Source organism: Spermophilus citellus (genome assembly GCF_964194105.1).
Source record: "Spermophilus citellus genome assembly, chromosome: 5".
Classification (NCBI taxonomy): domain Eukaryota; kingdom Metazoa; phylum Chordata; class Mammalia; order Rodentia; family Sciuridae; genus Spermophilus; species Spermophilus citellus.
Genome location: NC_138186.1, coordinates 39796548 through 39821178, shown reverse-complemented (window position 1 = coordinate 39821178; position 24631 = coordinate 39796548). Strand labels below are relative to the sequence as shown.

Below are 24631 nucleotides of genomic sequence, written 5' to 3'. Positions count from 1 at the left end.
ATTAATCAATAAGTTCTTGTAATCTCAAACCACAAGGAGAAGTTTGATTAATTTACCTATGCTGCAATTACTGAAAAGTTTTGTAATCTCCCTTGGGCTGAATTCCTATTCTTAGGAAATACCCTGCTGTTTCCTGGCATAGCATACTTCTACCTTGGAAAGTCTTCCTACTGTATGCACATCTGTCCCCATGCTGGTTTACACTCCTTTTCTTTCCTCTAATATCTTTCTTTAATTCATTCAGATTCTCATTCTCTCTCTCTCTCTCTCTCTCTCTCTCTCTCTCTCTCTTTCTCTCTCTGCCTCTGCCTCTACCTCTACCTCTCCCTCTTTCTCTCTGATTTGCATATGCTCCTTGGTTTCTGTCAAACACCCCACACTCATTGCCTGCCAGGCTAAAATCCCTTCCTGCTCCAAGTGAGTTCCAAAGTGTCTGAAAATATGTTCCTGCTCTGAAGTATGCAGTGTTTCACAATGCTCACTTATTATTTTTATTCTATTTAGAATTTATAATAATAGTGGCTACATTACTTTTACTACTGATAATGATTCTTTGGGCTTTCTTTCTTTTTTTTCCTTGAATCATCTTGCCTGCAATTTACCAATTTTATTAAATTCTTTCAAAATTGTACTTTTTGCCTTATTGATTTTTCAGTTATAAACTCTTTTCTATTTACTATCTTATATTTGTGGCCTGAAAACAGGTGACAATGAGGATACTTTACTGGAAAAGTCACCTTTCCTACCATCTGAAAATGACCAGAAAAATCAGTGTCATTCTAAAGCTGCTCTCCAGGAGCATGGAAAGACTCATGCCCCTGGTATGGGCAGTAGACATAAAAGAATAATGTTTCTTCTGATTTAATAGTGCTCCTTGAGGAAAATCACCAGTAATAGACCAATAAGTGTTGAGCTTTGCTACATGCCAGACACTTGTCAGGCCTATTATGGGTGTTGTCCTCACTTACTCCTCACACTAGGGTCATGAAATTGGCACTGTTACTTCACTCTATAGATATGGAAATTAAGGAACTCACTTCAGGAGTTAGAACTAGGTTGGTATGACTCTGGTGCCCAAGACCTTATACAAAACAAGATATTCTTCTAGAACTTGTAGTAATGTCCAGCCTCATTCACATAACATACAAATCCCTAAGCAATTTGGTTCATTTCACTCTTCCAAGCATATCCCCTATGATTTCTGATTATATTCTTTCCCCCTAACTATAACAAAGTATTTAAATTTGAGTTTAAATAGAATGGTTCTCTTTTCTCATACATTTATGAATTAATACTACATGGCATGGCAAGTCAGAGGAGAAAGAAGTTATTATTGAATGAGGACATCTTTGTGGAATAGGTGAGATTTAATTTTGGCTTTGAGAAGTTGTCATGGTATAAAGTGCTAAGGTTAATAAAAATGTTCAGAAATTGCTGCTTAAATAATAGGATAAATGAGAGCATAATGAGGAGATAAAAGACAAATTCGATCAAGATGGTGGAAAACCTGAGATATTGTGCTACTTTAGAATTCATTGTGTAATGATTTAAGAGGCATTTAATATTAGAATATCATAGCCATAAATAGAGTTTAATTTTTCTAGAACAAAGTGTTCATTGAAAAAAATAAGTCATCAAGAGAATAGTTTGGAAATTTAAAAATACAGTCACAGGTACCAATATTTTAAGTGCCTTGGAAGCTAGAAATAGACCCACAAGGAGTCCACGGGCCAGGTATTAAAGGCTGTAAGGCAGAAAATATACTGTACATCTAAGGGCATTCACAATCATTAAATTATAGTTTTCCCTCCAAACCAAAGATGCACTAACATCCATTGCTGCCAAGAGCTATATATTTTCAATCTTTGTTAGGGGAAAGATAGAGGATCTTATCTTGGGCAGTGCCAATGTGAATGTGATGGATGAAATGGGTTAAGATAACACTAGAGATAGCTTGGAGAAGAGTTTCCTATATCTGCAAGGGTAAGAGAAATCAAGTAAATTAGGAACTATTGTTACCACTCTTGTATAGTGGAGGAAACTGTGAATTGGCATAGTATAGGTATGTACTTAAACACTATTCTAGTTAATCAGCTTCATAGGACTGGGCTTTGAACCCAAGCACTGTGACTCAAAATGTCAACAATATTTTTTAGAGCACAGATTCCAAAGTCAAAATTGGTACTGAAGCGCAAATTGGTGCTGGCTGATACAAAAAGTATAAAGAAAGATTTTGATTGGCTTTAGTGTTTCTAATAAACAACAAATTAAATACCATGCAATATAAAATACAAAACAACAAACACAACTAATGAAGTACATGTTGAGAATGATGGAAGTTGTGTGTGAAGACTATGGAGATAGCGGAACACAATTATGTTTTTGAAGAGTATTTTTTAAAATTGTTAAGACTCACTCAGAAATTACCAGTGCCATGAATGACTTTCATCAGACATTTTGCATGAGTTAATTTATTTAATCCGTACTGAGTATGTAAGAACTGATTGAACTGAGGAAAACAGGTAAAGGGCATAGAGAATCATGAATGGCAACAGTGTAAAATAAAGCTTTAAAACAAGGCAGTGTGGCTCCACAGTCCACATGTTCAAAAACCACAAAGACACTGGGAAAAGCAAGTGACTATTAAATAGAATTGAATGCAAACTTTTGCCAAGAAGAGCCCAAATCAAGCCGAAACTACATTACATTAATGCTTAGTATTTCATTAAATTTTTTAGTAATTATTTATAACAACTATTTTAAATATTACTTGTTAAATAATAATGCATTATCAGTAGAAGTTTAAGGAGATTCATAGATCTGGTGCTTTATGCCAAAAAATCCCCATTTTTGAAGTTTGGTTTTGTTTTTTTTTTTCCTTGAGAGAACAGAGACAATATGTACAAAATGTTTGCAATAATGTTATAAGAGGATTCTTCTTAAAAGGAAATACTACAATAATTTCTTCATACTAATATACACTTTTCAACTTTTCAAACATTAAATATTATTTTAATTCCCTAATCATGTTTGCAAGCAAATATGTACTTTGTGGGGGGAAAGTCTTCCACTCTTTCTCTATACTATATCTTTGAATGGATTGTTAGTAATTTATGTTCATAGTAACCTTTTAAATATACTTAATGAGAGAGTTTGTGAAAATATTTGTGACACATATGTGAGTTTTCATGTGCTACAGAAGTTGAATCTAAATGTTATTTTTTTGAGACAATGTGGGCCACACTGTGTTTAGTAAATGCAGCCACACATGCACTGCACATTAGGGAATGGTTATTTAATATTATGTCTCTTCAATAAGTTTCGAGCACAAAACGTCCATTAGAAATGTTGCTCTCTACTTAGGAGTCTCCTCAGGGCTCCTTTCACATCCTTGTTCCTCAAGGTGTATATAAGGGGTTTGAGGGCAGGAGTCACAACATTATAAAAGAGTGTGAGGAACATGCCCTGGCTGTAGCCAAAGGATCTCTGTGGTTGGATGTATATGACTGAGCTGGTCCCAAAATAAAGGGAACCACTAGTAGATGAGAGCCACAGGTCCCTAAAGCCTTGGCCAAGCTTGGGATGACTTAATTTTTATCACAGAATGTGCAATGAATCCATAGGAGACAGATATCAAAGCCATGGGAAGGAGGAGGAGAACTAATGTAGCCAAAAAAAGCTGGACTTGGTTTGCATGGATGTCAACACATGCCAACTTGATCATGGCAGGCACTTCACACAAGAAGTGGTGGACGTGACGGTGCCCACATCTAGGAAGCCACAGGGTGATGGTGCTTTGGATCAGAGTGTTTCCCACTCCACTTAGCCAGGCTATTCCTACCAGGTGCATGATGGGTGCATGACAGTCGTGTAGTTGAGAGGTCTGCAGACAGCCACATAGTGGTCAAAAGCCATGATAGTAAGGAGAACACACTCAGTGGAACTTAAGGAGAGGGACACATGGATGTGGTGGTCTTGGCTGATCCCCTCAGGTTCCACAACAACTGGGGCATGATGCTGGTGGTGAAGGCAAGGTCAAGAAAGGAGAGATTAGTGAGGAAGAATTACATGGGTGTGTGGAGTTTGGAATCCAGGCGGGAGACCATGATGATGGCTGTGTTGCCCACAGGGTCAGAAGATAGGATATCAAAACTACCACGAAAAGGATGATTTCCAACTGGGGCTGGTCTGAGAATCCAAGCAAAATAAAACCTCCCTCAGAGGTTTCATTGTTTTCTTCTGTCTTTCAAAGGTAAAAGAGAAAAATAGAAATTCAATCCAGAGAAGTACCATTGTTATTATTTATCTACAACATTTGAGATAACATCTTAGGTAAAATTTTTAACCAGTGAAATTACACAAATAAGAAAAGATATAATTATTAAAAGACATTTAGGAATGTCTTTTAATGCAAAGGCATTTTTGTGTCATTTTTTGATCACATTAACTATTTGACACCTCCTCTTTTTTTTTCATGAACTGTCTCTTCCCCCTAATTGTCAAAAGTTATTATTAAAGATAATCTGCTTAAGAAAAGCTTCCATGTGGTTGCAGTGACAAAAATCTGACAAACATACCACTCAAACTTGATAATAACAGCTTAGAGGAGGAAAAGTTTATTTTGAGCTTATGGTTTCAGAAATTCATTCCACAGTCAGCCAACTCCATGGTTCTAGGCTTGAGGTGAGGTGGAACATCACGGAAGAAGGGCATAGTGGAGGAAACATGCTACTTCATGGTGTCTGGCAGAGAGAGAGAGAGAGAGAGAGAGAGAGAGAGAGAGAGAGAGAGAGAGAGAGAGAGCGCGCGCGCGCCAGGGGGACAAGATATAATCCTCAAGAGCACATCAACAGTGACCCACTTCCAGCCATACCCACATACCTACAGTTACCACCCAGTACAGTAGATCGTTCAGTTATTCATTCATAAAATAGATTAGGCTATGTTTCTAATAATCTAATCATTTCACCTCTAAATGTTCCTGCATTACCACAGGAGCTTTTGGAAAACTCCTCATATCCAAACCACAACAGTGGCTATTTAAGTGGGAAGGGAGTAACAGGTGCATGCTGAGACTAATTTTAAGCTATCATTGAATAGATTGTTAGTAATTGTTGTTCATAGTAATAGAAATTGAAATACAAAAAAAATAGTGTATAACAGTGAAGAATATGGTTAGGAAAATAACTAGAATGGATTTTGTGTCTTTTTTTGTCTCACAGACAAGGTGAATGATGATGATGTTTTTTACATTTAATTAAGTGATCTGAGTGATATAAGGTTAGACGCAGGTGTCAATATAGAAGTAAACTAAATAAGGATACATTTTCTTTAATAACATACTTAGGAGTGCTTACATAAAATCTTTTGCCTCTTAAAAATGATGAAGAAATAAGTCATATATACATATGAAAAAACACAGGTACAAAATCTCAGATGTGCACTCATTTGTTGAGACAAATAACCATGAGATATTTTTACAAAAATAAGGGGAAACTATAACCAATTCCTTTAAATACAAGGTGCTGGCATTTTTTTTTTCAAAAAAAATATGAGAAGGCAAATCATATCTTGTTCAACTCACTTTAAATTGCTCTGCTTAATAAATAAAAGGAGATTGGATCATAGTACAATCCTCCATGACTCTTCACTTACTATTTTTTATGATGTTATCCTTTGTGCTCCCAAATTTTCTGCTCTCATGGTAGCATCTTCTTGAATCATTTACTTTTAGGAATAATTATGGATCAGTTTTTTTGTTTTATTCAGTAAAATTTTGTCTGGGATGTGGGAGAATAATATCTTAATGCTTTAAATTCTGGACCTAAATGCTTGGATATGCATAGCTAATAAAGAAGTCTACTCAGAAAGCCTGAATAATACGCTATATAGAGTCCCATATTCTGCATATTCCTAATGCTGCTTAAAACAAAATGATAATTTGTCTCAGAGTGGTATGTTTTTAGTTTTAGTTACTAAAGTAACTAATTCAATAGTTTAAAAAAATGCTTAGCTCTAATGGAAGCATAAGTTTTTCCTATTGCCTTAAGAAAATAACACAATGTACATATTTTTAAAAACTTTAGAATCATCTTAAATTTGAACTCTTTCAGAATGTAATGTTCTCTTAAATATGCATTTATTCATAAATCCAGGCATTACCAGTTTACTAGTATTTTAAAATCACATAATTTGATAGGATGTTTAGAAGCAACTTTAGAGATAAAATTTTAGTTTGTTTCCTTTTTAGATGTTTTTTAAAGAGAGAGAGAGAGAATTTTTTAATATTTATTTTTCAGTTTTTGGTGGACACAACATCTTTATTTTATTTTATGTGGTGCTGGGGCTGGAACCCAGCGCCCCACGCATGCCAGGCAAGCACGCTACCACTTGAGCCACATCCCCAGTCCCCTTCAGTGGATTTTATCCTCCACATATTCCTAACAATGCAGCCATAGGATAAGCCCCAAAGGTGTAAGCACATAGAGGACAGTAGCTATGGAGAGCTCATATTTCAAGAAGGTTGTTTCCACACAAGCAATTTTAATCAGTGCAGGCTCCTCGCACATAAAATCATCCACCCTGTGGTGGCTGCAGAGAAGCTGTTGGAAAAAAAAAGGTGGTCTCAACTGTGGACTCCACAAAACCACTTGTCCAGGACACAACTACTAGTTACTGGAGAAGCTTTGGGTACATGATAACATCATCACTGAGAGATCTACAGATAGCATTGAAATGGTCATAGGCCATAACAGTCAGGAGGACACACTCTGGGGAGCCCAATCCCAGAGCAATGTATAACTGATGGTCTTCTCAGGGCCCTTGAGATACTAAGCATCTGTGGTACAATACTGGTAATAAAACAGAGGTTCAGGAAGGAGAGATTGGAGAGGAAGAAATACATGGGTGTGTGGAGTTTGAGGTTTAAGTGTGAAACAAGTATTATTGGTGTGTTCCTCAGCAGTGTCAAAATGTAGATAACAGAGATGACAAGAAGAAGAACCATCTCCAGTTGGGGTTAGTCAGAAAATCCCAGTAAGATAAAATATGCAGGGTTGCTAAAATTGATTCCTTTCATTGTTCCCAATTGTGAGTTATCTTTCTCAATAATTTCTATTTTATTCCTGTGGGAATAAAAACCCTATACTGTAACCAATAATAAAATAATGAACAAAAACTTGAGCATTTCATTACTGGAATTATATACAAAGAAACAATATACATAAAAATAATGTAATAATAAACTGTCTTGTTACATAGAATAGGAGACAAATGCATATCATGAACATCCCAAATACAAACATAAAATAGACATTAGAGTCATACAGCAAAACAGGATTGAGATATACGCTGAACTACCTAAAAATGAAATACATATGCCATCAATGAGCAAACTGCAAAAAACAAAGCAAGTTGAAAATAAAATGATTTCTATATGCATAGATACATAATAGTTACACAACGATATAATAGATACATAAACTAAAAAAATACATAGAGTAATTAGAGTTCGGGATACAGTAAGAATAATTATAATATGAAATATGAGCTATTAGATATGTCTATCATTAATATTCATTACTTTTCTAAGAAGCAATCAATTACTGAAGGTACAATCAACAATCAAATTAAGGAAAGTCTTCTGTGATCTCTCTATTGGAGGTATTGTTCTGCTTTATAAATATTGCTCTCTAGAAAAATCTAATTCATTTTAAAATCTAACTCAAGGCCACACACTTTAAGATGTTTTAATTGTAAGATACACAAAGTAGAGAGAAGTAATATAATCCATTGACTTTTTATAAAATAAATTATATAGCCTGTATAAGTATAGTTCAAACTACTAACTTGCAAAGTTAAGAGGTATAGTTATGAAAATTCAAACTTCTGATTGTCAATTTTGGGTTTCCCAAAGAACACCCCGCAGCATATTGATTAACTATGATAGTTATAAATATTCCTTTATAAAAGCCTTTCTAATGAAAATTTCTGATTAGGTATCAAACAGCCTAACTAGAAAACAAATAAATCTATAAATCTTAGATTGTTATGTTCAGATTCAGATAATTGCATAGCCCATTAGGAAAATATGAGCCTAATTTTCTTTGGCATCTGTGTGAGCTCTCTCTCTCATCCAGCAAGTAGGACCATGGAAGAGGGTAGAGGAGAGTGTGGCTGTGGAGTTGCTAAATCAAGACCTCTGGAGACCAAGCAGGAATCAGGTCTGATTTTATTATTCAGTTACCATGTATATATGCTCAGGCAGTAGCTAAGCAGATTACAAGCAGCCACCAATACAATTTCTGGCCAACTGTTCCTGCAATGACTAATCAAGGAATGGGCCATGGAGCAAGCACAGGGACTACAAAATGTGGCCTCATGCCCAGGGCTGTGCCTACGGGGTAAGTAGTTTGCCACTCACACACCTAGCACAGGGGAGTGGTTTGCCACTCACATGCCCTTAACCTATGCCACTGCCATGTATGCAGTATTCCATGCACTTGTCCCCACATCTCACTGTGCTGCAAGGATTTCTGCCAGGATTGCTGTTTTTCATTCAGTGGCCTTTACATGGTTACATAAGTGTCTCACAACATAAGAAAAAATTATTGCTATTATAAATAGTAAGGCCAGGGTAATAGCATTATAAGGATTAGTTAATTTGGCTATCAGGTTTTTCCAATGTTCAGTCCATCCCAGGAAAAAAAAAAAAAAAGGTTGTCAAGACAGACACCTTCATCTCATTGATTTTGAAAATTGCCTTAGTAAGGTTATGCATAATCATAACATAGTAAGAATCCCAAGCTCCCTTAAAATACTGAGAAAAATTAGAAAAGTGTAAGGTTACATTTTCAGATACAGCATATTGGGTGATACAAATACTATGAAATTCAGGGTCTCAAGTGAGCCTGTGCAACATAAACAGAATATCTAGTTGTTCCTGGTGGAGGTCTAGTTCTTGCTTAATGACTTAAATAGCAGCTCAGGACAGTTTATTAAGTCATTTTGAATGACAAAGTCTTCTGTCATGGCAGTAGACAACATTCTGAGTAGTCTGGATACTCTGAGTGAGCAAAGCAGCGGCAGTGGCTATGGAGGTGATGGCGGCTACCAGGGCAATGATTACAGTTAGAACAAAATAAGGAGGGCGAGGGGTGGTGGAAGTGTGGATGCCATGAAAATAGAAGGAAGATCTGTGGAGTAGGGAAGGGCAAAATTAATATTATCAAATGGTTATACTACTGCTATTGTTACATAGAATCAATGCAATCCCCATCAAAATACCAATGACATTCTTCTGAGTAGTTTGAAAACAGTAATTGGATCAGAATTCTGAAAAGTAGATTTACATATATGTTAAAAGTCATGTGAAATTAAATCATAATGCGAGGTGTGGTGGTACATGCCTGTGATCCCAGCTGCTAAGAAGGCAGAGGCAGGAGGATCACAAGTTCAAAGATAGCCTCAGTAATTTAGCAAGGCCCTAAAAAACTCAGCAAGACTCTGTCTCTATGTAAAATATAAACAAGTGGTGGACTTGAAGATTGCAGGCCAGAGGGAGGCAGCATTCTGTGTTTCTCTGTGATCCAGATCTCACCTAATCGGAATACTGCATCTTGGAAAGTGTTAGAGGACCCCAAACCAACTTCTTTCTGCAGAAATCACCAGCACTGAGACCACATGCAGGGCTCTGAGCCCTAACATTGATCAGGACTCTGGAATCCTGGCCCACAACACCCAAAGTCTGAAGTTCTATCCAAGCAGAGCTCAAGAGCATCTTACCAGAATCATCTATCAGCGCCTCTGCAGAACTCCCAGACTTAACCCCACTCCTACTCAAGTCACTCAGCTACTACCTACCCATAGCACAACGCCATCACCAAGTTCCCCTCATCTCACCAGACACACTGGTGCTGGAAGCAGACTGCCTGCATCTTGACTCACCTTCCTCATCATACTTGGTGGGGGCAGCTTCCAGATTGGATCTCCAGCTGGCCAGGTACAAGGTTTTCAACTCCACCCTCTCCACAGAAGCAGTAACCCAACACAGCAACTGCCCAACACAAAACAACTCTCACTTGGACAGGTATGCAGTGTGACCAGGGGACTGCCCAAGGGAGCCCCAGTATAAGAGGTTCTGTGGGGAGCCATTCTCACACATGACTGGGCGACTCCCGGTTTGGGTCTGAGGTGTTCTGGCTGTGTCGGAACTTTCCCAGCCCTCTCCTGATGAGAGAACCCGTCCATGTGGGGGTGTGACTGACCACTGATCCCAGGGGCCCAATCACTGACCTTGACCTTGGAGTGCGGCCCCCCCTCAACCTTCATTGGATGGAATTCTCCCCTGAATTTCTTGTTCCCCAATAAAAGGCTACTCCCTGGCGTGTTCACTCTCTCTCTCCTGCTAGCCCTGAGTAATCCTTGCTGCCCTACCGGGCGGTTAGAGGTGAGAGCCAGAGAGGGGAGCCATCTCGGACGTGGTCATAGGAAAAGGGAACTGAGTCTGTGTGTTTTATTTCGATCTCTGCTAGCTAACTTTTATGCCAAGAACCTCATTAATGAAACCATTGCGCTGGCCGAATGGTGGAAGGTTCCTCAATTGAGAACTGCTAAGGGAGAGGGGCTAAAGTTTGGAGCCTAACAGAGAGACAAGGAACTGGGAAATCTCCAGACAAGATAGGGAGATAGTACTGGGTGCTCTACTCATACGAGCAATCCCAGAAAGAGAACCATGAGTTGCATTCTCCCTGTAGGGACTGGTGGGTACCACTCCCTGCTTCCAGGTGTCCTGCACCAGGACTAGCCTTCCCTCCCTGGATACCTCCACCAAAAAGAGGGAAAAGACACCAGCTTACAACACACAACCCCAACTGATGGATGAGAAGAGAAGCAGAAAAGATACTCTTCTCTAAAACTAGCAACAATCTTGGTTTCTAACTTCTAGTATTTTTTTCTCTTTCTCTTCTAGTGTTATATCCTCCAGCCCTCACATCCCCAACATATGTGAAACCAAAAACTTTGCATGAAATAGGATTTTGAAGACTGAGTCATCTAAATAATAATAATATAGAGGTTTTGTATATGCCTTTTTTCACTTTTTTTCTTTCATTTTTCTTTCCACGTCCAAATTTTACTATTTTAACATCCTTTATTTTTCTAAATACATATGTGTGTTTGTTTTATGGACTCTACTATCCTCCAATGTACTTGTCTACCCTAAATTACATCTTGTCTATTCTCTTGCTATTAACCCTCTTCATTAGATTTCTCTTTCACACTTCCTAAGATATATTAACTCTATATCCTCACATCCTACCCCCTCAGCATATCATTCTAGACCCCAACCTGTTCATTTTCCATCATCAGAAACCTTTTTGTAAACCATTTTACAAAACTACTGATTATATTTTAGAAAATAATTGAATCCAACATTTCTGTACATTGAGGCTAAGCTGTAAACATCTTAATAACAACAAATTGTTCATAAGGTGGTATATTGTTTATATTGGGATATGTTAACATTGTTCTTCCCACAAAGGAGAGGTCTTGGAACTCTACAAGAGCACTACAAACCTATAAGTTAAAAACAATAACACCCAAGACCCACAGAGCTGAAGAGGAAGACACATGAGCAACGTTAAAAGACAAGGGAAGAAAGTGCCCCCAAACAAATCAAGACACCACAGTATTAGAATCATTGCCAGCCACAGCAGAAGAAATTACAGAGAAGATGTTTAGGATGTACATGCTTAAAATGTTCTGTGAACTGAAGGAACATATAAGAGAGCAAATAAAGGTAATGAAAGCTCACTTCAACAAGGAGCTCCATAAACAAATACAGGAAGCAAAAGATCACCTCAACAGGAACATAGAAGTTCTAAAACAAACAAACAAACAAACAAACAAACAAACAAACACACCAAACAGAAATCCTTGAAATGAAAGAAACAATAAATCAAATTAAAACTCAAATGAAAGCATCACCAACAGAGTAGACCAGTTGGAATATAGGACATCAGATAATAAAGACAAAATGTATAATCTTGAAAAGAGCATAGGTCACACATGGTAATGGTAAGAAACCATGAGCAGAACATTCAAGAAATATGGAATAGCATAAAAAGATAAAATTTAAGAGTTATTGGGATAGAGGAAGGCATAAAAGACTAAAGGAATGAACAATCTATTCAATAAAATAATATCAGAAAACTTTTCAGTCATGTAGAATGAATTGTAAATACAAATTCAAGAAACCTATAGGATGCTGCATGTACAAAATCACAACAGATCCATACCAAGTCACATTATAATAAAAATGCCCAACATACAGAATAAAAAGAGAATTTTGAAAGCCAATAGAAAAATGAATCAAATGACATATAGGGAAAAACCAATTAGGATAACAGCAGATTTTCCATCAGAGACCCTAAAAGCTGGAAGATCCTGGAAAAACATATATCAAGCTGTGAAAGAAAATGGGTGCCAACCAAGAATCTTGTATTCAGCAAAATTAGGCTTTAGATTTGAAGATGAAATAAAAAAAAACTTCCATTAAAAACAAAAGATAAAATAATTTATAGCTAGAAAACTGGCACTACAAAACATCCTTGGACAAATATTCTATGAAGAGAAAACAAAAAACAACAATGAAAATCAGCAGAAGGAGGTAGTTCCCTAAAGGAAAAACTAATCAAAGACAAAAACCAATCATGTTAAATAACAAAAATAGACAATTGAGCTGGGAATACAAACCATGCCTCAATAGTAACCCTGAATGCTAATAGCGTATACTCACCAATCAAAAGACATAGGCTAGCAGATTGGATTTTTTAAAAAAAGATCCAACAATATGCTGCCTATTGGAGACTGATAGGAAAAGACATACACAATTTGAATGTGAAAGGTTGGGAAAAATCATACAACTCTGAGGTACTGAGGAAGCAAGCAGAGGTTTTCATCCTTGTATTAAATAAAGAAGACTTCAAGCCAAAATTATTCAAAAGGGATAAAGATGGACATTATATACTGCTCAAGGGAACCATACACCAAGACATAACAATCATAAATATATATTCCCCAAACAATGGTGCAGCTATGTTCATCAAACAAACTCTTCTCAAGTTCAAGAGTAAAATTGATCACAACACAATCATCTTGGGTGAGTTTATAACACCTCACTACTCACCAATGGATAGATCTTTGAAACAAAAGTTGAATAAAGAAATTATAGAACTCAATAATACAATCAATAATTTAGACTTTAACTGACATATATAAAATATTTCAACCTGCATTAAGCAGATACAGTTTCTTCTCAGAAACACATGGATCCTTCTCTAAAATAGATCATATACTATGCCACAAAGCAACTCATAACAAATACAAAAGAGTAGAAATACTACCATGCATTTTATCAGGTCATAATGGAATGAAATTGGAAATCAATGACAAAATAAAAAATAAAAATTACTCCAACACCTGGAAACTAAACAATGTGCTACTGAATGAACAATGGGTTGCAGAAGACATCAAAGAGGAAATTAAGAAATTCTTAGAGGTAAATGAGAACATAGACACAATATATCAAAAACTCTGTGACACTATAAAAGCAGTTCTAAGAGCAGAGTTCATTGCACGGATATCATTTCTTAAAAGAAGAAAAAGTTAACAAATAAATTACCTCACTTTACATCTCAAAGCCCTAGAAAAAGAAGAACAAATCAGCAGCATAAGCAGTAGAAGGCAAGAAATATTTAAAATAGAACTGAAATCAATGAAATCAAAACAAAGAAACCATTGAAAAAATTGACAGAACAAAAAGTTGGTTCTTTGAAAAAAATAAATAAAACTGATAGACTCTTAGCTATGCTAACAAAGAGAAAGACAGAACTCAAATTACCAGCATAAGTGATGAAAAAGGTAACATCACAATAGACACTACATAAATATAAAGGATAATTATAAATTATTTTGAAAACTTACACTCCATTAAAGTACAAAATATTGAACCCCCAGCAAATTTATTAAGTCATACAACTTCCACAGATTGAATCAGAATGATATACACAATTTAAACACACCAATATTGAGTGATGAAATACTGATGCTATCAGAAGTCTACCAACCAAGAAGAGCCAAGGAAAGGACAGATACACAGCCAAGTTCTACAAGATCTTTAAAGAAGAACTAACCAATACTTTTCAATTTATTTCAGGAAATAGAAAAAGAGGCAGCCCTATCTCTCTTCATGCACAAACTCACCTTGGAATTAAACCAGAGACTCTGCATTAATACAAGAAAAAGTAGGCCCTAATCTTCATCATGTGGGATTAGGCCCCAACTTCCCTAATAAGACTCCTATGGTGCAATATTTAAAACCAACAATCAATAAATGTAATGGACTCAAACTAAAAAGTTTCTTCTCAGCAAAAGAAACAATCTTTGATGTAAGTAGAGAACCTACATCTTGGGAGCAAATTTTTACCCCTCATACATCAGATAGAGCACTAATCTGTAGGGTATATAAAAAACTCAAAAATCTAAGCACCAAAAAAAGAAATAACCCAATCAATAAATGGACCAAGAGCATGATCAGAAACTTTTCAGAAGAGAAATACAATCAATCAACAAATATATGAAAAAATGTTCATCATCTCTAGAAATTAGAGAAATGCAAATCAAAACTACTCTAAGATACCATCTCCCTCCAGTCAGAATGGCAGCTATTATGTAGACAAACAACAATAAGTATTGGTGAGGATGTGGGGAAAATGGCACATTCATACATTGCTGGTGGAACTTCCAATTGGCGCAGCCAATATGGAAAGCAATATGAAGATTTCTTGGAAAACTGGGAATGGAACCACTATTTGACTCAGCTCTCCCTCTCCTTGGTGTGTACCCAAAGAATTTAAAAACAGCATACTACAGGGACACAGCCACATTCATGTTTATAGCAGCACAATTCACAATTGCTAAACTGTGGAGCCAACCTAGATGCTCTTTAGTAGATGAATGGATTAAAAAAGTGTGGCATATGTACACAATGGAATATTACTCAGCAATAAAAGAGAATAAAATCATGGCATTTGCAGGTAAATGGATGGTGTTGGAGAAGATAATGCTAAGTGAAGTTAGCCAATCCCCAAAAAACAAATGCCGAATGTTTTCTCTGATATAATGTGAGTGACTCATAGTGGGGTAGGGAGAGGGAATATGGGAGGAAGAGACGAACTCTACATAGGGCAGAGGGGTGGGAAGGGAAGGGAGAAGGCAGGGGGTTAGCAATGATGGTGGAATATGATGGAAACCATTATCCAAAGTACATGAATGAAGACATGAATTGTTGTGAACATACTTTATATACAGAGATATGAAAAATTTTGTTCTATATGTGTAATAAGAATTGTGATGCATTCTGCTGCCATGTATTTAAAAATTAAAAGCAATCAAAAATACATAAATAAATAAATAGATTTAAATAAATAAATAAATAAACAGCAGCAAAAACAAACAAACAAACAAACAAACAAAACAATATTGTTAAAAAAATACTTGGGAAAACTGAACGAAAGAGGTGAAACATCTATACATTTAAAATTACAGAACCCAAAAGACAGAAATCAAAGAAGGTCTCAGAAGATGAAAAAATATATTTTGCTCTTGGATAGGCAGTATTAATATTATCAAAAAGACAATACTACCAAAAGCACTATATAGATTTAAGGCAATTCTGATCAGAATCCCTATGGCATACCTCATAGAGATAGAAAAAGCAATCATAAAATTCATCTGCAAAAATAAGAGACCCAGAATAGCTAAAGCAATTCTTAGCAGGAAGAGTGAAGCAGGTGGCATCACTATACCAGACATTAAACTATACTATTGAGCAATAGTAACAAAAACAGCATGGTATTGGCACCAAAACATACTAGTAGACTAACAGTACAGAATAGAGGACATTGAAACTAACCCACAAACCTACAATTACCTTATATTAGACGAAGGAGCCAAAAACATGCATTGGAGTAAAGATAGCCTCTTCAACAAATCATACAGGGAAAACTGGAAATCCATATGCAACAAAATGAAATTAAACCCCTATCTCTCTCCATGAACAAAGCTCAATTCAGAGTGGATGAAGACCCTAGGAATTAAACCAGAGACTCTGCATCTAATACAAGAAAAAGTAGGTCCTAATCTTCATCATGTGGGATTAGGCCCCAACTTCCTTAATAAGACTCCTATAGCATAAGAATTAAAACCAAGAATCAATAAATGGGATGGATTCAAACTAAAAAAGTTTCTTCTCAGCAATAGAAACAATTGTGAGGTGCATAGAGAACCTACATCTTGGAAACAAATGTGTATCCCTCACACATCAGATAGAGCACTAATCTCTAGGGTATATAAAGAACTCAAAAAGCTAAACAACAACAACAAAAAGAAATAATCCAATCAATAAATGGGCCAAGGACATGATCAGAAACTTCTCAGAAGAGGATATACAATCAATCAACAAATATATGAAAAAAATGTTCATCATCTTGAGCAAGTAGAGAAATGCAAATCAAAACTATTCTAAGAAACTCTCTCTCTCCATTCAGAATGGCAGCTATTATGTAGACAAACAATAAGTGTTGGTGAGGATGTGGGGAAAATGGCACACTCATACATTGCTGGTAGAACTTCAAATTGTCGCAGCCAATATGGAAAACAGTATGAAGATTCCTTGGAAAACTGGGAATGGAACCACCATTTGACCCAGCTATCCCTCTCCTTGGTGTGTACCCAAAGGACTTAAAAACAGCATACTACAGGGACACATCCACATTCCATGTTTATAGCAGCACAATTCACAATAGCTAAATTGTGCAACCAAACTGGATGTCCTTCGATAGATGAATGGACTAAAAAAGTGACATATATGTGCAATTGAATATTCCTCAGCAACAAAAGAGAATAAAATCATGGCATTTGCTGGTAAATAGATGGCATTGGAGAAGATAATGCCAAGTGAAGTTAGCCAATCCCAAGAAAACAAATGGTGAATGTTTTCTCTAATATAAGGAGGCTGACTCATAGCAGGGTAGGGAGGGGGAACATGGGAGGAATAGATAAACTCTAGATAGGGCAGAGGGGTGAGAGGGGAAGAGAGAGGGCAGGGGGTTAGCAATGATAATGGAGAGTGATGGACACCATTATCCAAAGTACATATATGAAGATATGATTTTGTGTGAACATAATTATATACAAACAAAAAATATAAAAAATTGTGGTCTTTATGTGCAAGAAGAATTGTAATGCATTTTGTTATCATTTATTTTTTTAAATCAATAAAAGTAAATAAATAAAAATATATTAAAAAGTGGCCGTGATTAAGCATCCTTAGGTTTAATCCCTAGTACTCCCCCAAAATAACTAAATCACAAAATGGCAACATAACAAAAATAATATAAAATTTGTATGAATAAACATAATCATTGGGTATATCTCTGGAAATATATAATAAAAAATTCATAAACTTTGTAAAAAGGTACAAATATCTGAAATAGCAACATGCCATACAAATAGTATTTCAAATTAGTGAAGAAATATATTGTTTAGTGGATCAAGTAATGATCCAAAAAAAATAAAGACAATATTAGATATCTGATTTTCCAGAATAACAAATATATATGAAAGAATGAAACAGATAAAGAACTTACTTTAAACTTAGAATATCAATAAATAGGGATAAAATTAAGACAAATAATACTTGCATAAATATTCACATAGAGTTGGGATTTGAAAAGTTTCTTGAGGCAGATAACACATAAGTTCCCTTATTAAATATACAATAAAATGCATATACTTAATTATAAGAAATATTTTTTCAATAATTTATAATGTAGAGTAACATTTTCTGCAAATCTAATGACTATAAATGTGGAATTCATACAAATAATTTTGTAAACCCTTATAATGGAATGTTAATGAGGCAATGATCTATGGTTAATATTTTCTGACACTGAAAAAATATTTATAATTGTTAGTGAAAGTAACTGGCCTGCAAAGGAGACATGGCTCATTTACTCAATTATGTTGTTAACTTCTAATAGCAATGATACAGACTTCATTCATAGCACCCATAGCACCCATAGCAATGAACTAAAGAACATATGTATGTAAGAGGTCTGAATATGGATAAGAGAATTTTCCTTTGATATTTTCAGGAAAAACAAAAAAAAATGTTCTGTTGAGAAATACCTTCCTTTACATGTCTCTCTTGGGAGAGAAAAGTTCTGGACACTAATCAACTCCATGATAATTAGAAATTTAGAAATATAGATCCCGATGGTCTTGAGAGAATCTGTATCCTGTGTATTTTTCATTTATTCTAATCTGAGTTCCCCCAGGGAAAATTACTCAAGGCATATTTACTTTCACCTGGGTATAAGGCAGTTATATTCACTCCAAGAGAGAAACCTTATTATGCTAAGGTCATATCACCAGCAATATTCTCTACATGCCAATAAGTGTGAAAGGGAAAGAGAGAGATGACCTAGAGGACGTAAGTAATCCTCTGAACGTCTTGCTTTGCCATGTCCTCCCACTCTGAGCTGCTTCTAATCACACTAGTCAGCACCAACTTAGCTACTTCCCTGATTGAGTCACTGTGTCTCTCCCTCTGCATGTTGATTAAAAATAACTGTATTCATATAATAAGAACTATCATAAAAAAGCTTGGGGAGAATAAATTTCTTGATCTTTTTGCCAAAAGAAAAAAAGGATTTTTCTCTGGACAATTATTTTCCAAATAGTACTTCAGTCCTTTGTTCATATATAAGATTTGAAAAGAGGTTTTTAAAATTCTATTTTGGTTTCAACACACACACACACACACACACACACACACACACACACACAAACAAACATTTCTGATCACTCTCCTTTCTAGGTCTTGTTCAGTGACTCCATTCAAGCCTCAAGTCAGACTTGAACTGTGGAGAAAGCAAATTCCTACACATCCCATTTCAGAGTTAGGAGCTGGTTCTCAGGAGATTGGATAGAATAGTTATCTTCAACCTAATCACCTAATCAGAATTTTAAAAAATAGAATAATTCATGGGTAGAAGTGGAAAGCTCTTCTTGAAAAATTACTTATAATGCCAATGTTTTAACAATATTTTGAGAATTGTAATAGTAAAATATGAGAGGAATAATTAGATTATTCCTACATATTTAAGATTCTTGTAGACTCATAAGCAAATACACAAATGTTATTTACCTATATAAAATTAAAATTAAATTGCTGTTTTGTGGTAATCATATTAAATGACTACATGTATCAAACATCATGTATATTATGAACATATTCAATTTATATTTATCAATAGTACTTCAGTATAGCTGTAAAAAATTCACTGTAAATAATGTAGGATATGAATTGCACAAACAAAAATGATCTTAATATTATATAATCGGGTTATACATTCTATTGGTTTTAACAGCACTTTTGAATTCTATTAATTTTAACAGATATGTTACATACTTGATTCTGCATTTAAAATCTTAAAAAAGAAAACAAACTAAAATTTTATCTATAAAGTTGCTTCTGAACCTAATATCCTATCAAATTATGTAATTTTCAAATATAGAAAATTGGGAATTTCTGGATTTATGCTTATGAATAAACTCATATTTAAGAAAACATTACATTCTGAGAGAGTTCCAAGTTAAGATGATTCTAAAGTTTTTAAAAGTATGTACTTTGTGTTATTTTCTTAAAGAAATGGGAAGAACTTATACTTCTATTAGATCTGAGCATTTGTTTAAACTACTGAATTAGTTACTTTAGTAACTCAAACTAAAAACATACCAGTCTGAGACAAATTACCATTTTATGTTAAGCAGCATTAGGAATATGCAGAATGTGGAACTCTAAATAGCATATTATTCAGGCTTTCTGAGTAGAATTCTTATTAGCTATGCATGTCTATAATTTAGGTCCAGAATTTAAAGCATTAAGACATTATTCCCCCTGCATTCCATCTTATTAGCTATGCATGTCTATAATTTAGGTCCAGAATTTAAAGCATTAAGACATTATTCCCCCCGCATTCCAGGCACAACTTTACTGTTTGAATACAAACACATCTGAATAAAACAAAAACAATGATCCTTCATTATTCATAAAAGTAAATGATTCAAGAAGATTCTATCATGAGACAGAAAATTTGGGAGCACAAATGATAACATCATAAAAAATAGTAAGTGAAGAGGCAGGGAGGATTGTGCTATGATCCAATCTCCTTTTATTTATTAAGCAGAGCAATGCAAAGTGAGTTGAACAAGATATGATTTGCTTTCTCATGATTTAAAAAAAAACTGCAAGCACCTTGTCTTTAAAGGAACTGGTTATAGATTTCCCCCTTATTTTTATCAAAAATATCTCATACTTATCTGTCTCAAGATATGAGTGCACATCTGAGATTTTCTGCTTGTGTGTTTTCATATGTATATATGACCTATTTTTCATCACTTTTAAGAAGTAAAAAACTACATTTATGTAAACACTCCTAAGTATGTTATTAAAGAAAATGTAGCCTCATTTAGTTTACTTCTATATTGACACCTGAATCTAACCCCATATCTCTCACATCAGTTAATTAAATGTAAGAAACATCATCATAATTCACCTTGTCTGTGAGACAAAAAAAAAGACACAAAATACATTCTAGATATTTCCCCGACCAAATTCTTCACTGTTATCCACTTTTTTTTTTTGGATTGCAATTTCTATAACTATGAGCAACAATCACCGACAATCCATTCAATGATAGCTTAAAATTAGTCTCAACATGCACCTGTTACTCCCCTCCCACTTAAATAGCCACTGTTATGGTTTGGATATGAGGAGTTTTCCAACAGCTCCTGTGGTAATGCAGGAACATTTAGAGGTGAAATGATTAGATTATTAGAAATGTAGCCTAATCTATTTTATGAATGAATCACTGAAAGGTCCATTGTACTGGGTGGTAACTGTAGGTATGAGGGTATGGCTGAAGGTGGGTCACTGTTGATGTGCCCTTGAGGATTATATCTTGTCCCCCTGGCTCCTCTCTCTCTCTCTCTCTGCATCCCAGACACAATGAAGTAGCATGTTTCTTCCACCATGCCCTTCTTCCCTGATGTTCCACCTCACCTCAAGCCTAGAACCATGGAGTTGGCTGACTGTGGACTGAATTTCTGAAACCGTAAGCTCTAAATAAACTTTTCCTCCTCTAAATTGATATTATCAGATTGGAGTGGTATGTTAGTCAGATTTTTGTCATTGCAACCAAATGGAAGCTTTTCTTAAATAGATTGTCTTTAATAATAAATTTTGACAATAAGGGGGAAGAGAGAGCTCATGAAAAAAATAGGAGGTATCAAATAGTTAATGTGACCAAAAAATGACACAAAAATGCCTTTGCATTCATGAATATCTTTTAATAATTATATCTATTCTTCTTTGTGTAATTTCATGGTTAAAAACCTTACCTAAATTTTATCTCAAATGTTGTAGGTAAATAGTAATAATGATACTTCTCTAAATTGAATTCTATTTTTCCCTTTTACCTTTGAAGACTGATGGAAGAAAACAATGAAACCTCTGAGGGAGGTTTTATTTTGCTTGGATTCTCAGACCAACCCCAGTTGGAAATCATCCTTTTTGTGGTAGTTTTGATATCCTATCTTCTGACCCTTGTGGGCAACACAGCCATCATCGTGGTCTCCCACCTGGATTCCAAACTCCACACACCTATGTACTTCTTCCTCACTAATCTCTCCTTTCTTGACCTTGCCTTCACCACCAGCATTGTGCCCCAGCTGTTGTGGAACCTGAGGGGACCAGCCAAGACCATCACATCCACCGGCTGTATCCTACAACTCTATGTGTCCCTTTCCTTAGGTTCCACTGAGTGCATTCTCCTTACTATCATGGCATTTGACCGCTATGTGGCTGTCTGCAGACCTCTCAACTACACGACTGTCATGCACCCATCATTCTGCAAGGCCCTGGCAGGAATAGCCTGGCTAAGTGGAGTGGGAAACACTCTGATCCAAAGCACCATCACCCTGCAGCTTCCTCGATGTGGACACCGTCGTCTCCACCACTTCTTGTGTGAAGTGCCTGCCATGATCAAGTTGGCATGTGTTGACATCCATGCAAACCAAGTCCAGCTTTTTGTGGCTACATTAGTTCTCCTCCTCCTTCCCATGGCATTGATATCTGTCTCCTATGGATTTATCGCACATGCTGTGATAAAAATTAAGTCATCCCAAGCTTGGCGCAAGGCTCTAGGGACCTGTGGCTCTCATCTACTAGTGGTATCCCTTTATTTTGGGACCAGCTCAGTCATATATATCCAACCACAGAGATCCTTTGGCCACAGCCAGGGCATGTTCCTCACACTCTTTTATACTGTTGTGACTCCCACCCTCAACCCCCTCATATACACCTTGAGGAACAAGGATGTGAAAGGAGCCCTGAGGAGACTGCTGAGGAGAGAACAAAATTTCTAATGGAAAAAATAAAGGGCAGTGACTTTCTTTTCTGGAAACTAATTAAAGAGACATAATATTAAATGACTGCTCCCTAAAGTGACTGACTGCCTCTCTAACTGCATTTACATACAGTGTGGCCCACATTGTCTCAAAAAAAAAAAAACATTGAGATTCAATTTCTGTAGCTCATGCAACCTGTGTGTTAAAAATATTTTCACAAACTTCCTTATTAAATGTATTTGAAAGGCTACACATATAGTAAGAATGGAAGATTTTGTAGATTTTCGCTGCACATATATACATATATACCTGCATACATAATTAGGGAATTAAAATAATATTTATTGTTTGAAAAATTGAAAAATATATATCAGCATGAAGAAATTATTGTAGTATTTCCTCTGTAGAACAATTCTCTTGTTATATTGTTGCAAGCATTTTGTATATATTATCTCAGCTCTTTCAAGAAAAAAATACAACATCACTGAACTTCAAAAAGTGGATTTTTTTGGCATACAGCACAAAATCTGTGAATCTACTTAAACTACTAGTGAGAAAAAAATATTGACTTTTAACAAATAATAATTCAAATAATTATAAATAATTACTAAATAATATAATGAATACTAAACATTCACATATTGGAGTCTCAGCTTGATCCAGGCTCTTGGCAAAATCTTGCATTCAATTCTATGTAACAGTCTCCTGCATTCCCAGTGTCTTTGTGGGAACCTGTGGTCTCTAGAGCCACACTTCCTTTGTTTGAAGGTTTGTTTTACTCACTTGCTGTTCATGACCCTCTGCTCTTTATCTTACCTGTACATTTCTCAATCACTTCTGACATGGTCAGTGACAATTAAATAAACTTAACTCATGCAAAGTGTCAAAAAGTCCTGGCAGTGGTAAATACTGAGTAAATTTAATAATTATTTAAAATATTTTCAAAAATAGAATGATATGGGCTGGGGTTGTGGCTCAGAGGTAGAGTGCTCTCCTAGCACATGTGAGGCACTGGGTTCGATCCTCAGCATCACATAAAAATAAATAAATAAAATAAATGTGTTGTGTCTAACTACAACTAAAAAATAAATATTAAAAAATATAGTGCTCAGAATGCTCCATAGTCTTTCCACACAACCTCTGTCATTCTCAACATGTGCTTCATTGTGTGCTTGTATTTGTTTTATATTTTATATTGAATGATACTTTTATTTTTTATTTTTTTATTTATTTGTTTATTTGATTTTATTTATTCATTTGATTTTTATTTATTTATTCATTTGATTTTTCCTGGAAACACTAAAACCAATCAAAATCTCTCTTCACACCTCTTTGTATCAACAACAAATTGCAATCAAGTATCAATTTTGATTTTGGAATCTTTGCTCTAAAGAATATTGTTGAAACTTAGAGTCAGAATGCTTGGGTTCAAAGCCCAGTCCTATGAAACTAATCAACTAGACTAATGTTTAAATACATATCATATTACACCAATTCATAATATCTTCAACAATACAAGAGTGGGAACAATAGTTCCTAACTTAACTTGACTACTGTGATAAGTAAATCTGATTGGGATACAGTTAAACTCAGAGCTATCTATTATGTATTAATAACAACCATCCAATAATTGTTAGTTACTTCTACACCACTTATACTATTCCAAACTTCATAACTTGATTGACCTTACTGATTTAATGATTTTTCTATGTCTTCAATAACTTCCTTGTATTATTCAGCAGCATTTAACTATGCCCAACTATTCCCTATATTTTTGTAGCTCCTCTAACTTAGTGTAAAGTTGGAATGTGGATCCTGCTTTATATTTAGACTTCCCTTATCATCACAGCCATAGGAAACTCTTCTCCAAACTATTCCTAGTTGTGTCTTAACCCATTTCATTCATCATATTCACGTTGCAACTGCTCCAGTTCAAATCTTCTAACTTGCTCCTTAAAAAGATAGAAAATATATAGCTATGAGCAGAAACACATTTACGTCATGTTTGGTTTGGAGGGCAGATTTGGTTTAATGACTGAAACCCAGGAGAGTGTGCAAACTGAGAGAGAGAAAGAAAGAAAGAGAGAGAGAGAGAGAG

The 24631-nt window shown here is 35.5% G+C and overlaps 1 protein-coding gene and 1 pseudogene across 2 annotated transcripts; one reads left to right on the top strand and one right to left on the bottom strand.

Moving 5' to 3' along the window:
* Nucleotides 1–3559: 3559 nt before the first annotated feature.
* On the bottom strand, nucleotides 3560–7078 carry LOC308649320 (annotated as a pseudogene). Its single transcript has 2 exons — nucleotides 6388–7078; nucleotides 3560–4239 (listed from the first exon to the last, which is right to left on the bottom strand). The product of its transcript is annotated as an uncharacterized misc_RNA (transcript).
* A 14537-nt stretch (nucleotides 7079–21615) lies between these two features.
* On the top strand, nucleotides 21616–22551 carry LOC308649319 (olfactory receptor 2G3-like; the record flags this gene model as incomplete). The annotated part of the gene is made up of 1 exon (XM_081294939.1): nucleotides 21616–22551. One exon carries the CDS (start codon nucleotides 21616–21618, stop codon nucleotides 22549–22551), a length of 936 nt encoding a protein of 311 aa, XP_081151065.1.
* Nucleotides 22552–24631: the final 2080 nt, after the last annotated feature.